This window comes from Macaca nemestrina, chromosome 15 (assembly GCF_043159975.1).
Source record: "Macaca nemestrina isolate mMacNem1 chromosome 15, mMacNem.hap1, whole genome shotgun sequence".
In the NCBI taxonomy this organism is placed as follows: Eukaryota; Metazoa; Chordata; class Mammalia; order Primates; family Cercopithecidae; genus Macaca; species Macaca nemestrina.
In genome coordinates this window covers 29,329,024-29,343,247 of record NC_092139.1, presented here as the reverse complement: position 1 = coordinate 29,343,247, position 14,224 = coordinate 29,329,024, and the positions used below count along the sequence as shown (strand labels likewise).

Here is a 14,224-nt window from a genome sequence, read left to right as displayed (position 1 = left end):
CGCCTGTAATCCCAGCACTTCAGGAGGCTGAGGTGGGTGGATTACAAGGTCAGGAGTTTGAGACCAGCCTGACCAACATGGGTGAATTCCCATCTCTACTAAAAATAAAAATTAGCCGGGTGTGGTGGTCACCCAGGCTGGAGTACAGTGGTGCAATCTCAGCTCACTGCAACCTCTGCCTCCCAGACTCAAGTGATTATCCTACCTCAACCTCCCAAGTAGCTATGATTACAGGCACCCACCACCACACCTGGCAAATTTTTGTATTTTTAGTAGAGACAGAGTTTCACTATTTTGGCCAGACTGGTCTCGAACTCGTGACCTCAAATGATCAGCCTCCCTCGGCCTCCCAAAGTGCTGGGATTACAGGCATAAGCCACCACACCTGACCTGTGTTTAGTTTCTAATGGTGTTAATATAAGTAGTAATTTACTTATTCAAGACCAGCCTGGGCAACATAGTGAGACCTCATCTCTACCAAAAAAATTAAAAATTAGCTGAGGGTGGTGGCACGCACTGATAGTCCCAGCCATTGAGGAGGCTGATGTGGAAGGATCACCTGAGCCTGGGAGGCAGAGGTTGCAGTGAGCCGTGATCATGTCACTGCACTCTATCCTGGGTGACAGAGTGAGATCCTATCTCTAAATAATAATAATAATACCAACACTATAATAAAAATACTGAGTGAAGTTTAAAAAACAATTTTTTTTCTTTTTTGAGACAGAGTGTCACTCTGTTGCCCAGGCTATGAGTGCAGTGGTGCAATCTTGGCTCACTGCAACTTCCGCCTCCCAGGTTCAAGTGATTCTCCTGCCTCAGCCTCCTGAGTAGCTGGAATTACAGGTGTGCACTGCCACGCCTAGCTAATTTTTGTATTTTTAGTAGAGATGGGATTTCACTATGTTGGTCATGCTGGTCTCGACCTCCTGACCTCGTAATCTGCCCGCCTTGGCCCCCCAAAGTGCTGGGGTTACAGGTGTGAGCCATTGCACCTGGCCTAAAATTTATTTGTAGTTCTTTTTGTCCACAGAGACTATCCTACAAAGAATATACAAGGAACTTGAAATAATTGAGTTAATAACTTGAGTTAAAGGAACTTGAAATAATTATTTCTCTGGTGTTTATATTATCAATTAAATATATAGTTAGGTCAATTTGATGTGTTTCCAACTTCAGGGTTCGTTTTTTTCTCATTTAATTTTATTTTTTGATAAGATACAGCATAAGAGAGTCACATGGTGATAAGATAGAATCAGTAATAGTACGTAGCCCTTTAATGCCACCAGAAATCCAGAGAGAGAAATAAGCTAGGGTTTTATTCAGTAGCAGAGAGATCTCCATCCAGGGTCTGCTTGAAACCCCAGTCCCTCTCTGACACCACAAGGTCCCCTTGGCTACCTGTCAGCCTCCTGGGGACTGCAATGGAAACATCTCAGCCGTAGACATCAATCTTCCTCTCACACTGCAGTTTCAAGATGATCTGTATTCTGCTGGGAAATTTTGCATGGTGCTCTCAAACCAATATTTGTCATCCCGGTATGGGACCACCAACAAACCAAACAAGGACACCTGGGAGATGGGGTAAGACAAGAGATGGTGGTGGGGTAACGGCCTGCCCCCATGCACACCTATCATGCCTTCAGCACCACTCACTCAACCGCTAGTGTGCCAGGCTTCGTCTTGGAGCTGGGAGGAGAATGGAGTTCACCTTCTTCAAGGAAGACAGACTCTCAATACTCATAGTGACCCTAGAGCCCAGAAAAGAGAGCATCAACTAATTGTTCTTCATTATATATTGAGAGAAGAGAGGATTCCCCTTGGAGAAAAGGGAAGGGCATTCCAGGCAGAGGGAGCAGGGTGTGAGAAGGCGTGAGGCAGCTGGTATGTCTGGGGAACCCCAAGAAACCCAGTGTGGGAGTCTGGGAGAGAAGAGAGGGATCAGATCATGTAGGGTGTTGAAAGCCAGGCAGAAAGTTTTAGATTTAACGGGAAGTCCCTGGGAAGACAGATTTTTTTGTTGTTTTTTGAGACGGAGTTTTGCTCTTGTTGCCCAGATTGGAGTGCAGTGGCACGATCTTGGCTCACCACAACCTCCGCCTCCCGGGTTCAAGTGATTTTCCTGCCTCAGCCTCCCAAGTAGCTGGGATTACAGGCATGCACCACCATGCCCGGCTAATTTTGTACTTTTAGTGGAGACAGGGTTTCTCCATGTTGGTCCGGCTGGTCTTGAACTCCTGACCTCAGGTGATCAGCCTGCCTTGGCCTCCCAAAGTGCTGGGATTACAGGCGTGAGCCCCCATGCCCGGCCAAGAAGACAGAAATTTTGAGTGGCAGAGGAGTGAAAGTCTGTGAGTTGCAGGAGATATCTTACTTGGTCACAGGTATGCAAGGCATACAACAGAGCCACAAACCCCAAGGACGGATACTGACTGTGGTTCTCCAGTCAACTTTCCTTGATATACCTGAGGAAGTAGAGGCTGATCACCTAGGAAGATGGAGAAGGGGACTGACCTGAAGCCTGTCCCATGGCTACCCACCGTCATGTTGTCCTACCACTTTCCCCTTTCCTTCCTGGGGCCCTCACCTTATCTTTGCTGTCTGGTTCCACCAGGAACCTGGACCATCTGAAATCTAAAAAGAAACTGAGGTTTGGGAGGATTTCAGAGTCATTTGACAAGCAGCCTTCAGCCTTAAGTAAGCCTTGGGGGTCCCCCAGTATCCAGCCAGGGTATCTTTGGAGTCGCCTTTGTCACCTCTACAGTGACCTCCCTCCCTGACATACCCAGGGTTTTTTTGCTTCCACATGCTTGTCTGTTTATGCAGTACACTTATGAACCAATCTAGACCAGATGAATTCAACGGAAGCAGCAGTAGTTGGATACCGGGGTCCTGAGGGCTGGCAATCCCAGGGTACATAATGCGCATAGTGGTCCTACTCCCCACATCTGCCTCAAAGCCTTGGACAGGGGCCTGGTTCGTCCTGAAAAGGAAGTCAGGATGGTCATTTAGAGGAGAAAGAGGCTTGGGCTTGGCCTTGGTCTCCACATCCTACCCTGCACCCACCTGAGGACCACTTCATGTTGATTAATCCTGAAACCAAGGCCAGAGCTCCATAGAGACCTTGAGTTTCCCACCACTGCACAGAACCGGTAGTTGGATACCACATGGCCCAGTGGGCATGGGGGAGGTGCTTTAATCAGCTGCTGCTGCTTATTCTCAGCCTCCTTCTCTGACTTGACTCCCTCGAGTCCCTAGGAGCATAGGAGGGAAGAATTTAGGGGCTTGACCCAGGCTCCACCTACCTGTGGAAGAAGGTTAGAGCCTGGGGCCATGATGGAGAGATGGCTAGGACCTGGGGTTGGGTCAGGGATTGGACCAAGACTAAGTTTGTGCACTGACCAACCACAATATCAGAGCATCACTGGACATGGGATCCTGTGGCCTCTGTAGGGGTTCAACGGTGCTGTTGAAGCATCTGTCATACCAGTCAGACTCGCCAGGCATGTGGAGGCAGGCAGAGCACGTCTGGACCTCAGATAAGCAGTTGCATTTTCTGGAAAAGTTGCTGGGACAGTGGCAGATTCCCGGGTGTATTTTGACCATATTACAGAGGTCGTTCTGGCTGGAGTGTTGGTATAGGAAGGAGGTAATCAGTCACAATGAAAGGACATAGGCAGCCACCAGGCCCAAACTCCTGTATCGAATCATAATCTTTGGCCCCGACGATGGTGCCCCCACAGACAGTAGATTGGCCCTGACACCTGGCACCAGGAAGAAGAGGCTGGGGCCACAGACGTCCCCCAGCATCCCCCATCCTAATGGCTTTCATCCCTCTCCCAACCCTTGACACTACACCTCCTCCCAACACCTTGCTCCTGCCTCCCTAGTCACCTACTGGTCACTACTGGAACTGCCAAAACCTGGCCTAGAGGCAGAAAGAAAGGGAGAGAGGATACTTTTGTGTTCCGTGGCCTCCCTGAGGAAACTGATGCCTAATGGGGTCTTCTGTGCCAGCCCAGTGATATCAGGGACTCATCACAGAGGCCACATTGTGACCTACTCCACCAAGGCCCCTCCTTCGCCTTGGCATTCAGCCCAGAGCCCAAATGACCAGGGAGGTGTGGTAGTCAAGGGTCCAGGGGACAGGAGGGCACAGAGGGAGAGGTTGTGTCCAGGTTGGGGTGGGTGAGCAGGAGGCAAAGAGAGAAACAGAAGGACCACCTTGGCGATGGCTCACACCTGTAATCTCAGAGCTTTGGGAGGCCAAGGCAGGAGGATCCCTTGAGTCCAGGAGTTCAAGAAGGGCCACCTGGAATCTTCTGAAGAGAATTTACTATACTGATGAAAGTGAATATTTGGTACCTTTACCCCTTGACAGCTCTCAGGGGTGGACTTTTTCTTTTTGAGAACTGTTTTTTGTTTGGTTGGTTGGTTGGTTGGTTGGTTGAGATGGAGTCTTGCACTGTTGCCCAGGCTGGAGTACAGTGGCGTGATCTTGGCTCACTGCAACCTCCGCCTCCTGGGTTCAAATGATTCTCTTGCCTCAGTCTACCGAGTAGCTGGGACTACAGGTGCGCGCCACTGCGCCCAGCTAATTTATTTTTTATTTTTAACAAAGACAGGGTTGGCCGGGCGTGGTGGCTCACGCCTGTAATCCCAGCACTTTGGGAGGCCGAGGTGGGCGGATCACAAGGTCAGGAGATCGAGACCATGGTGAAACCCCGTCTCTACTAAAAATAGAAAAAATTAGCCGGGCGCAGGGGCGGACGCCTGTAGTCCCAGCTACTCGGGAGGCTGAGGCAGGAGAATGGCGTGAACCCGGGAGGCGGAGCTTGCAGTGAGCCGAGATTGCGCCACTGCACTCCAGCCTGGGCGACAGAGCGAGACTCAGTCTCAAAAAAAAAAAAAAAAAAAAAAAAAAAACAAAAAACAAAGACAGGGTTTCACCATGTCAGCCAGGCTGGTCTCAAACTCCTGAGCTCAAGTGATCTGCCTGCCTTGTCCTCCCAAAGTGCTGGGATTACAGGCTTGAGCCACCACACCCAGCCAATCCAGTGTATATCTTACACTTACAGTATACCTAAATTCAAACCGTTTTGTCAGAAACGCATGATTTATAAATATGATAAAATCATACAGTCAAAAAAGATTTACATACCCAAGTTATAACAAGCATACTGAAAAGTTTTCTAAGAACTGAATTGTTTTTAAATTTAGATTAATGAAAATAAATTTAAAATTTCCTTGCTCACTTGCACTTGCTACATTTCAAGGGTTCATCCATCATATTGGATGGCACAGAACTACAGGCTAATTTAATTCTAAAAGTCAGCAGTCTACTATCAGTGTTTACATTATTGTAACTGGATAAATATTTCCTATAGAGTTTGTAAATGAACTAAGACTACTTTTTTTGTTCATGAGTTCATGATACCTTTTTTTTTTTTTTTTTTTTTTTGAGACAGTTTCGCTCTTGTTGCCCAGGCTGGAGTGCAATGACACGATCTCGGCTCACTGCAGCCTCTGCCTCCTGGGTTCAAGCAATTCTCCTGTCTCAGCCTCCCAAGTAGCTGGGATTACAGGTGTGCACCACCACACCCGGCTAATTTTTGTTTTTTTTGTTTTTTTTTTTTTGAGACGGAGTCTCGCGCTGTGTCACCTAGGCTGGAGTGCAGTGGCACGATCTCGGCTCACTGCAAGCTCCGCCTCCCAGGTTCACGCCATTCTCCTGCCTCAGCCTCCGAGTAGCTGGGACTACAGGCGCCCGCCACCACGCCCGGCTAGTTTTTTGTATTTTTAGTAGAGACGGGGTTTCACCGTGCTAGCCAGGATGGTCTCGATCTCCTGACCTCGTGATCCACCCGCCTCGGCCTCCCAAAGTGCTGGGATTACAGGCTTGAGCCACCGCGCCCGGCCTAATTTTTGTATTTTTAGTTGAGATGGAGTTTCATCATATCAGTCAGGCCCAGCCTTTTGTTCATGGTAACTTTCTAAGAAAGGGTGTGGCTCACGCCTGTAATCCCAGCACTTTGGGAGGCCGAGGCAGGCGGATCACGAGGTCAGGAGATCGAGACCATCCTGGCTAACACGGTTAAACCCCGTCTCTACTAAAAATACAAAAAACTAGCCGGGCGAGGTGGCGGGCGCCTGTAGTCCCAGCTACTCGGGAGGCTGAGGCAGGAGAATGGTGTGAACCTGGGAGGCAGAACTTGCAGTGAGCAGCGATCACGCCACAGCACTCCAGACTGGGCAACAGAGCAAGATTCTGTCACAAAAAAAAAAAAAGGCGGGGATATGTAGGAGATAAAACTTCTACGTTTGCATGTCTAGAAAAGTCATTATTCTGCTTGCAAGAGGTAGAATTGTGTTACTAAAAAAAAAAAATCTTTAAGTTCTAACCCCTGATACTTAGAAATGTATTTGGAAGTAGAGCCTTTGCAGATACAATGAAATTAAAATGAGATCATGCTGGATGAGAATGGGCCCTAATCCAATGACTAGTGTTTTTGTAAGATGAGGGAAATTGGCCAGGAATGGTGACTCATGCCTGTGATCCCAGCACTTTGGGAGGCCGAGGCGGGCAGGTGACTTGAGGCTAGGAGTTTGAGACCAGTTGGCCAACATGGCGAAACCCAGTCTCTACTAAAATAAAAAAATTAGCCAGGCGTGGTGGTGAGCACCTGTATTCCCAGCTGCTTGGGAGGCTGAGGCAGAAGAATTGCTTGAACCTGGGAGACAGAGGTTGCAGTGAACTGAGATTGTGCCACTGCACTCCAGCCTGGGTGACAGAGCAAAACTCCATCTCAAAAAAAAAAAAGACGAGGGAAATTTGGAAACAGAAGACACAGGGGAGTATGTATGCCATGTGATGATCGAGGTAGAGACTGGAGTGATGCTCTGATGCAGGGCAGGCAATCCCCAGAATTGGGCTTAGTCTGAGAGGGTTCTTGGCTTTGCCCTGATGCGATCCAGTGGTGTTAACAACTTGTATTGAAGCGGCATTGCACAGCAGCAGCAGAGGTACACTGCTCCTTGTGGAGGAGGGCTACCCCATAGGCAGTGTGCCCAGAGTTAGCAGCTCAACAGCAGCTCTGCAATCCTATTTATACCCACTTTTAATTACATGCAAATTAAGGGATGAATTATGCAGAAATTTTTCAGGAACAAGCAGTCCTCCTGCCTCAGCCTCGCAACATGCTGGGTGTGAGCCACTGTGCCCAGCCAAAAGTCTGATTTTTTATTCTTTGTTAACTGTAGTGGTTGAATTCTTGGTCTTGGTCAACAGACTGGTAAACTTCAGAGAAAAACAATTTGCTGGCTAAATATTTAGTAGTTTACAGGATGATGCAAAAGCTAGAGAACCAGGCTCAGTCTATTATGAGACGCAAAACATGGCCAAAGACTACCCCAAGAATGGCCCACCTGGAATGCCACCACTGCTGCCAACACAACTGGGCCCTTGACACTGGTAGTTTCAATATGGCAGATTCTTTTCAGCTCTTCCCACTAGGAAGAGCAGTTCATTTCCCCACTTCTTGGATCTTGATCTCACTTTATGACTTGATCTGACCAACAGAATGCTGCAGAAGTGACACCGTGAGGGCTAGGCACAGTGACTCACACCCGTAATCCCAGCACTTTGGGAGGCCAAGGCAGGAGGATTGCTTGAGCCTAGGAGTTCAAGGCCATCCTGGCCAACATAGCGAGACCCCCTTTCTACAAAAACAAAAATTAAACTTAACTGGGTGTGGTGACATGCATTTGTAGTTCCAGCTACTCAGGAGGCTGAGGTGGGAGGACCCCTTGAGCCCAAGAGGTTGAGGCTGCAATAAGCCATGATTGTACCACTCCATTCCAGCCTGGGCAACAGAGCAAGCTCCTGTCTTAAAAAATAAAAAAATAACAAAAAAGCGAATTGGAACTGAGGCATCTAAAAAAACTGGGAACCTCAAAATGCTAAACCTTCTGTGAAAAGTTGGGCCCAAAACAAAACAAACAAACAAACCAAAACAAACCCTCACCCTCCAGCATGAGTGAAACAAGGAGGTTTACTTCTTTTATCGAAATGGGTAAAGAGCCTCCCCCAACAACTCAAAGTCTGGGTTTGCACTTGGCATGAAATTGAATCTAAACTTATACCTCCTACAGGATCCAGGGGACCAGGCAAAGAAATTAACTCAAATATTGCCCCCGAGATCTGGAAGGCACGTCTGGCCCTTCCCTCCCAGACACTGTGGTTGCAGGTAAGACAATCAGGCCAGGATTTTATTCCATACCAGACTGATCTCCATACAATTTCCTCTTGCCCTTTACCCCCAGAGAAATAGGACATGTATGGACTCAGCTAGGCTGAGCTTGTGTGAATAGAGAGCTTGTCCACATGCTAGCTGATGGATGACTTCGATTTCTGCTTCTGCACTAGACGTGGGCAGTATTTCCTTGGAGCCCTTGGTCTGATTATCCTCCTCCCAGTGATAGAAACACTTTCCTTGCTATTCTGATCCAAATCCAAAGACGGTGACCTAGTGGATGAGAGAGGGACATATGTGTCAGCAGGCGGACTCCTGTCCTCACCCCTGCCTCCCTTCACTCAGCATCTGGGATGACAGGTTGCCCCTGGGAGCTGGGAGGAGACTGGAGCTCACCACCAGGAAACAGACTCTGGACACTCTCCTAGAGTCACTGAGGAGCCCAAAAAAGAGAATGTCAACTCGCTTCTTCTCATAATATTGGAGGAAGAGAGGGGAACCCCCAGGACATAAGAGAAGGACATTCCAGGCAAATGGAATGGTGCATGAGGCAGCTCATGTGTCTGGGGATTTCTACGAGCCCATAATGAGAGCCTGGGAGACAGGAGGCAAGAGGAGGAGTCAGAACATGTAGAGTCTTTTTTTTTTTTTTTTGGCTTTTTTTTTTTTTTTTGAGATGGAGTCTCACTCTGTCACCAGGCTGGAGTGCAGTGGCACAATCTTGACTAACTGCAACCTCCGCCTCCCGGGTTCAAGCAATTCTTCTGCCTCAGCCTCCCGAGTAGCTGGGACTACAGGCATGTGCCACCACGCCTGGGTATTTTTTGTATTTTTAGTAGAGATGGAGTTTCACCATATTGGCCAGGCTGGTGGTGAACTCCTGACCTCATGATCTACCCGCCTCAGCCTCCCAAAGTGTTGGGATACAGGCATGAGCCACTATGCTTGGCCTACATAGAGTCTTGAAAGCCAGGCAGAAAACTTTAGACTCCATGCTGAAGGCATTGAGGAGAGGGAATTTTAAGAGAAGATACAAGAATCTTTCCTGCCTGGGCACAGTTGTGCAAGACACAGAACACAGCCTTGGGCCCCAGGGATGACACTGACCCTGGTAAGGCAGCCAGTTGTCCTGCTTGCACCTGGAGAGGAAGGGGGAAGGAACTGACCTGGGGCCCTTCCCACAGCAACCCACAGCCACATCCTACCCCTTTTCCTATTCCCCCTCACCATGTCTTTGCTATCTTCCACTCCACTAGGGAACCAGACCATCTTCCAAAATCTGAGAAAAAATTGAAGGTGGAGAAGTTTGGGCCACAAGACCTGGGAAAGTCCTGCAAGTGTCTCCACTAAGCCAATAGAAGGTCTTCCCAGAGCCCCTGCTGTTATTCCCTGCAGTGACCTCCCCTCACCCCCACACAGAGAGTGTTTGGGGACACCTCCTCCATCACCTCATCACTTAGATCATCTGAAGTCCACACCAGGTCAGAGAGCTTTTGCAGCAGCATCTCCAGCTGCATCCAGGAGCCCTGGTCACTGGCATTCCTGGGATAGATGAAGCATTGTGGGTGGTTTGGTTCCTCACCTTCATCTCAAAGCCCTAGACTTGGGGCCCACTTCATCTTGGGAAGGGGAGCAGACACTGATGGAACTGTGGGGCAGGCCTGGCCCTCCTGTTCCCGCCCTCTCCTCAGCACCCACCTGAAAACCACGGGGTATTGGTCGATGTCGTTGCCAAGGGTGAAGCCCTGCAAGGTATGTGGGCACCCCAACAGCACACAAGTCCCACAATAGAAATCAAAATGGCTCACCGAGAGCCTGGGAATCACTTTAGACAGCTTCCTCCACAATTTCTCAAGCTGGCTTCCTGAGTTCATGCCCTGGAAACAGAAAGAGGGAAATTGGGGGCTGGGCCCAGGGGAGAGAAAACAGAGCTGGGTGGCTGAGATCTCCACCCAGAGGCTGTGAAGACAGGGCCAAGGGCAGGGATTTGGGCGGAAGGTGGGAGATGGGTGAGGCCCAGGAAGCACGGCAGATAGGGCCGGGCCCAGTATTGACCACTGACCAACCACCAGGGCACAGTGTCAGAGGTCATAGACTCTCTTGTCCTCAACAGGTACCCCGTGGTCTTCCTGGAGCATGCATCAAGCCAGTTCCATTTGTGGGCTGTGTAGCCGCAGGAGGAGCAGTTGAGGGTCTCAGAAGGGCAGCCACACTTCCCCGAACTGAACCAAGGGCAGTTGCAACGCCGTAGTACCAAGTACATTCGTTTTTCCTGGAGTGCTGATTCAGGTGTCAGATCCAGATAGGGGGTCATCAGCCAGAGGATGAGCATCCAAAAAACCCACAGGACAAAAATCTGCCAGCGCTTCATGTCTGACCCAGGTGGTGGCTCCCGTGGTGGGCCGCAGACTGGCTTCTCTACCTGGAAGGACGAGGGGCTGAGGCCACGGGCAGCACCAGCTTCCCTCTGTCCTGTCGGCCTCCACAGCTCCCCATCCCTCCAACCTCCACCTCCTTCCAACCCCTCCTCTCCTGCCTCACTATCCATTTGCTCACCCCAAAAAAGGACTCTGACTAGGCATGGGGTGGAAGAGGCCAGGGCAGAGAGACAGCATGTGGCTAGTCCTGCGAGGGGAAGGAATACCTCAGTGGGGCCCTTGGTGTTATCCCAGTTATATCATAGATCTCATCATAAAGTACACATTGTGACCTCCTTCCTTTAGCCTGCCTGGAAAAAGCCACCACCTTTCTCTGACACCCAAACAACCTCCACTGGATGTAAGCTACATGAGGACAGGGGCTGAGCTAGTCTCTCTTCTTCACCTCTGCAGCTCTAAGACTTAGAATTATTTAATAAATATTTATGGATAAATAAACAGGTGTTGAGAGGGAATTTTTTTTTTTTTTTTTTTTTTTTTGAGACGGAGTTTTTGCTCTGTCGTCCAGGCTGGAGTGCAGTAACGTGATCTTGGCTCACTGCAACTTCTGCCTGCCGGGTTCAAGCGATTCTCATGTCTTACCCTCCCAAGTAGCTGGGACTACAGGCACGTGCCACCATGCCTGGCTAATTTTTGTATTTTTAGTAGAGACGGGGTTTTGCCGTATTGGCCAGGCTGGACTCAAATTCCTGACCTCAAGTGATCCGCCCACCTCAGCCTCCCAAAGTGCTGGAATTATAGGCGTGAGCCACCATGCCCAGCCGGGAAATTTATTTTTTTATTATTATTATTATTTTGAGACGGAGTTTCACTCTTGTCGCCCCGGCTGGAGTGCAGAGGCATGATCTCGGTGCACTGCAACTTCTGCCTCCCGGGTTTAAATGATTCTCTTGCCTCGGCTTCCCAAGTAGCTGGGATTACAGGCGCCCACCACCATGCGTGGCTAATTTTTTTTGTATTTTTAGTAGAGATGGTGTTTCACCATGTTGGTCAGTCTGGTCTCGAACTCCTGACCTCAGGTGATCTACCCGCCTTGGCCTCCCAAAGCGCTGGGATTACAGGCGTAAGCCACCGCGCCCTGCCCCAGCTGGGAACTTTAAATACACTTATGTATGATGCCCTCTCTGGAGTTGTGAGACTCAACTCAATCCTCTCTTGTAGTCTCTAGACCCCATATCCAACAGCCTACTGGACTGCCACTTAGATGGCTCAGCGACATCTCACCTGAATAAGCCTGACTGAACCCAGCATTTTCCCTGTAAACCAACCCTTCCCAAAACTTCTCTGTCTCTTGTTTTGTGGAGTCTTGCTCTATCACCCAGGCTGGAGTACAGTGGCGCAATCTCAGCTCACTGCAACTTCTGCCTCCAAGGTTCAAGCAATTCTCCTGCCTTTGCCTCCCGAGTAGCTGGGATTACAGAAGCGTGCCACCACGCCCGGCTAATTTTTTGTATTTTTAGTAAAGACAGGATTTCACAATGTTGGCCAGGCTGATCTCGAACTCCTGACCTCAGGTGATCTGCTCACCTCGGCCTCCCAAAGTACTGGGATTACAGGCGTGAGCCACTGCACTCAGCCTCAAAACTTCTCTATCTCAATAAATGATTCCACCATGTACCCAGTTATTGAAACCAGAACTCACGTATTCTTGATTCCTCCTACTCCTATGATACCCAAATTCTTTTTTTTTTTTTTTTTTTTTTTTTTAAGGACAAAGTCTCTATCACCCAGGCAGGAGTGCAGTGGCACAATCTTAGCTCACTGTAGCCTGTGCCTCCAAGGTTCAAGCAATCCTTTTGTGTCTGGAATTGGTGGGTTCTTAGTCTCACGACTTCAAGAATGAAGCTGCGGATGCTCGCTGTGTTACAGTTCTTAAAGATTGTGTGTCCAGAGTTTGTTCCCTCTGATGTTCGGACATGTTCGGAGTTTCTTCCGTCTGGTGGGTTCGTGCGTAGTCTGGTTGGTCTCAGGAGTGAAGCTGCATACCTTTGGGGTGAGTGTTATAGCTCATAAACGCAGTGCGGACCCAAAGAGTGAGCAGCAGCAAGATTTATTGCAAAGAGCGAAAGAACAAATTTTCCACATTGTGTAAAGATAACAGGTTGCAGCTGCTAGCTAGGGCAGTCGGCTTTTATTTCCTTATCTGACCCCACCCATATCCTGCTGATTGGTCCATTTTACAGAGAGCTGATTGGTCCGTTTTGAAAGGGTGCTGATTGGCGTGTTTACAAATCTTTAGCTAGACACAGAGTGCTGATTGGTGCATTTATAAACCTTGAGCTAGACACAAAGTGCTGATTGGTGCATTTACAATCCTTTAGCTAGACACAGCGAGCTAGATGAAAAGTTCTCCAAGTCCCCACTAGATTAGCTGGACACAGAGCACTGATTGGTGCATTTACAAACCTTGAGCTAGACCCAGAGTGCTGATTGGTGCATTTACAATCCTCTAGCTAGACATAAAACTTCTCCAAGTCCCCACCAGACTCAGTAGCCTAGCTGACTTCACCTGGTGGATCTCACGCCAGGGCCAGGGGCGGAGCTGCCCGCCAGTTCTGCGCCACAAGCCTGCACTCCTCAGACCTTGGGTGGTGGATGAGACCCTGTGCCCAGGAGCAGGGGGCAGCGCCCATCAGGGAGCCTCAGGCCACGTGGGAGCCCACTGGTGCGGGGGTGTGGGGCTTGGGCATGGTAGGCTGCAGGTCCCCAGTCCTGCCCTGTGGGGAGGTGGCTGAGGCCTGGCAAGAACCGAGGTCGGTGTGGGCCTCTGGCAGTGCTGGGGGACCCAGTGCACCCTCAGCAGCTGCTGGCCCGGGTGCTAAGCCCTTCACTGCCCGGGCCCATGGTGCTGGCCTTCCGCTCCGAGTCCGGGCCCGCCAAGCCCACGCCCACCGAGAACTCGCGCTGGCCCGCATCCCGGGTTCCCGCCAACGCCCCTCCCTCCGCACCTCCTCGCAAGCAGAAGGAGCCGGCTCCAGCCTGGCCAGCCCAGAGAGGGGCTCCCACAGTGCAGCGGCGGGCTGAAGGGCTCATCAAGCCCAGCCAGAATGGACGCAGAGGCTAAGTAGGCACCGAGAGCAAGCGAGGGCTGCTAGCATGTTGTCTCCTCTCACCCTCACCTCAGCCTGCCAAGATGCTGGGACTACAGAAGTGTGCCACCACACTAGGCTTATTTATTTATTTAATTTATTTCTGAGACAGAGTCTGACTCTATCGCCTAGGCTGGAGTGCAGGTGACACCTGCCTTGGCCTCCTGAAGTGTTGGGATTACAGGCGTGAACCACCACACCTGGCCAATAACATACTTTTTTTTTTTTTTGAGACGGAGTCTCGCTCTGTCGCCCAGACTGGAGTGCAGTGGCCAGATCTCAGCTCACTGCAAGCTCCGCCTCCCGGGTCTACGCCATTCTCCTGCCTCAGCCTCCCGAGTAGCTGGGACTCCAGGCGCCCACCACCTCGCCCGGCTAGTTTTCTGTATTTTTTTAGTAGAGACGGGGTTTCAACGTTAGCCAGGTTGGTCTCAACCTCTGCCTCCCA

General features: G+C 50.0%; 2 protein-coding genes across 3 annotated transcripts; both read right to left on the bottom strand.

The window, feature by feature from the left end:
* Positions 1 to 1,351: 1,351 nt before the first annotated feature.
* LOC105496268 (CMP-N-acetylneuraminate-beta-galactosamide-alpha-2,3-sialyltransferase 1-like) lies at positions 1,352 to 3,980 on the bottom strand. Its single transcript, XM_011766519.2, has 8 exons — positions 3,896 to 3,980; positions 3,400 to 3,622; positions 3,064 to 3,251; positions 2,783 to 2,980; positions 2,585 to 2,642; positions 2,463 to 2,485; positions 1,629 to 1,748; positions 1,352 to 1,487 (listed from the first exon to the last, which is right to left on the bottom strand). The coding sequence occupies exons 2-7, from the start codon at positions 3,601 to 3,603 to the stop codon at positions 1,661 to 1,663; spliced, it is 759 nt and encodes a 252-aa protein (XP_011764821.2). The 5' UTR covers positions 3,604 to 3,622; positions 3,896 to 3,980; the 3' UTR covers positions 1,352 to 1,487; positions 1,629 to 1,660.
* Positions 3,981 to 8,244: 4,264 nt separating this feature from the next.
* C15H20orf173 (chromosome 15 C20orf173 homolog) lies at positions 8,245 to 10,918 on the bottom strand. 2 transcript variants are annotated; one of them, XM_011766517.3, is made up of 6 exons: positions 10,806 to 10,918; positions 10,312 to 10,671; positions 9,948 to 10,126; positions 9,698 to 9,791; positions 9,477 to 9,528; positions 8,245 to 8,522 (listed from the first exon to the last, which is right to left on the bottom strand). In XM_011766517.3, the coding sequence occupies exons 2-5, from the start codon at positions 10,618 to 10,620 to the stop codon at positions 9,502 to 9,504; spliced, it is 609 nt and encodes a 202-aa protein (XP_011764819.1). In that variant the 5' UTR covers positions 10,621 to 10,671; positions 10,806 to 10,918; the 3' UTR covers positions 8,245 to 8,522; positions 9,477 to 9,501. The 2 variants fall into 2 exon arrangements, with proteins under 2 accessions (XP_011764819.1, XP_024653207.1); XM_024797439.2 differs by having other exon boundaries at positions 8,382 to 8,522; positions 10,504 to 10,671.
* Positions 10,919 to 14,224: the final 3,306 nt, after the last annotated feature.

What these genes read in the sequence shown, in the direction of transcription:
- C15H20orf173 (XM_011766517.3), bottom strand. Translation starts at nt 10,620, where the DNA reads ATGAAGCGCTGGCAGATTTTTGTCCTGTGGGTTTTTTGGATGCTCATC. An exon ending in CAATACCCCGTGGTTTTCAG is followed by an intron (nt 9,792 to 9,947) that starts GTGGGTGCTGAG and finishes CATCTATCCCAG; the next exon opens with GAATGCCAGTGACCAGGGCT. An exon ending in CAGATGATCTAAGTGATGAG is followed by an intron (nt 9,529 to 9,697) that starts GTGATGGAGGAG and finishes ATTTTTTCTCAG; the next exon opens with ATTTTGGAAGATGGTCTGGT.
- LOC105496268 (XM_011766519.2), bottom strand. Translation starts at nt 3,603, where the DNA reads ATGGTCAAAATACACCCGGGAATCTGCCACTGTCCCAGCAACTTTTCC. An exon ending in AACCAGACAGCAAAGATAAG is followed by an intron (nt 2,486 to 2,584) that starts GTGAGGGCCCCA and finishes CCATCTTCCTAG; the next exon opens with GTGATCAGCCTCTACTTCCT. An exon ending in ATCAGCCTCTACTTCCTCAG is followed by an intron (nt 1,749 to 2,462) that starts GTATATCAAGGA and finishes TCTGGGCTCTAG; the next exon opens with GGTCACTATGAGTATTGAGA.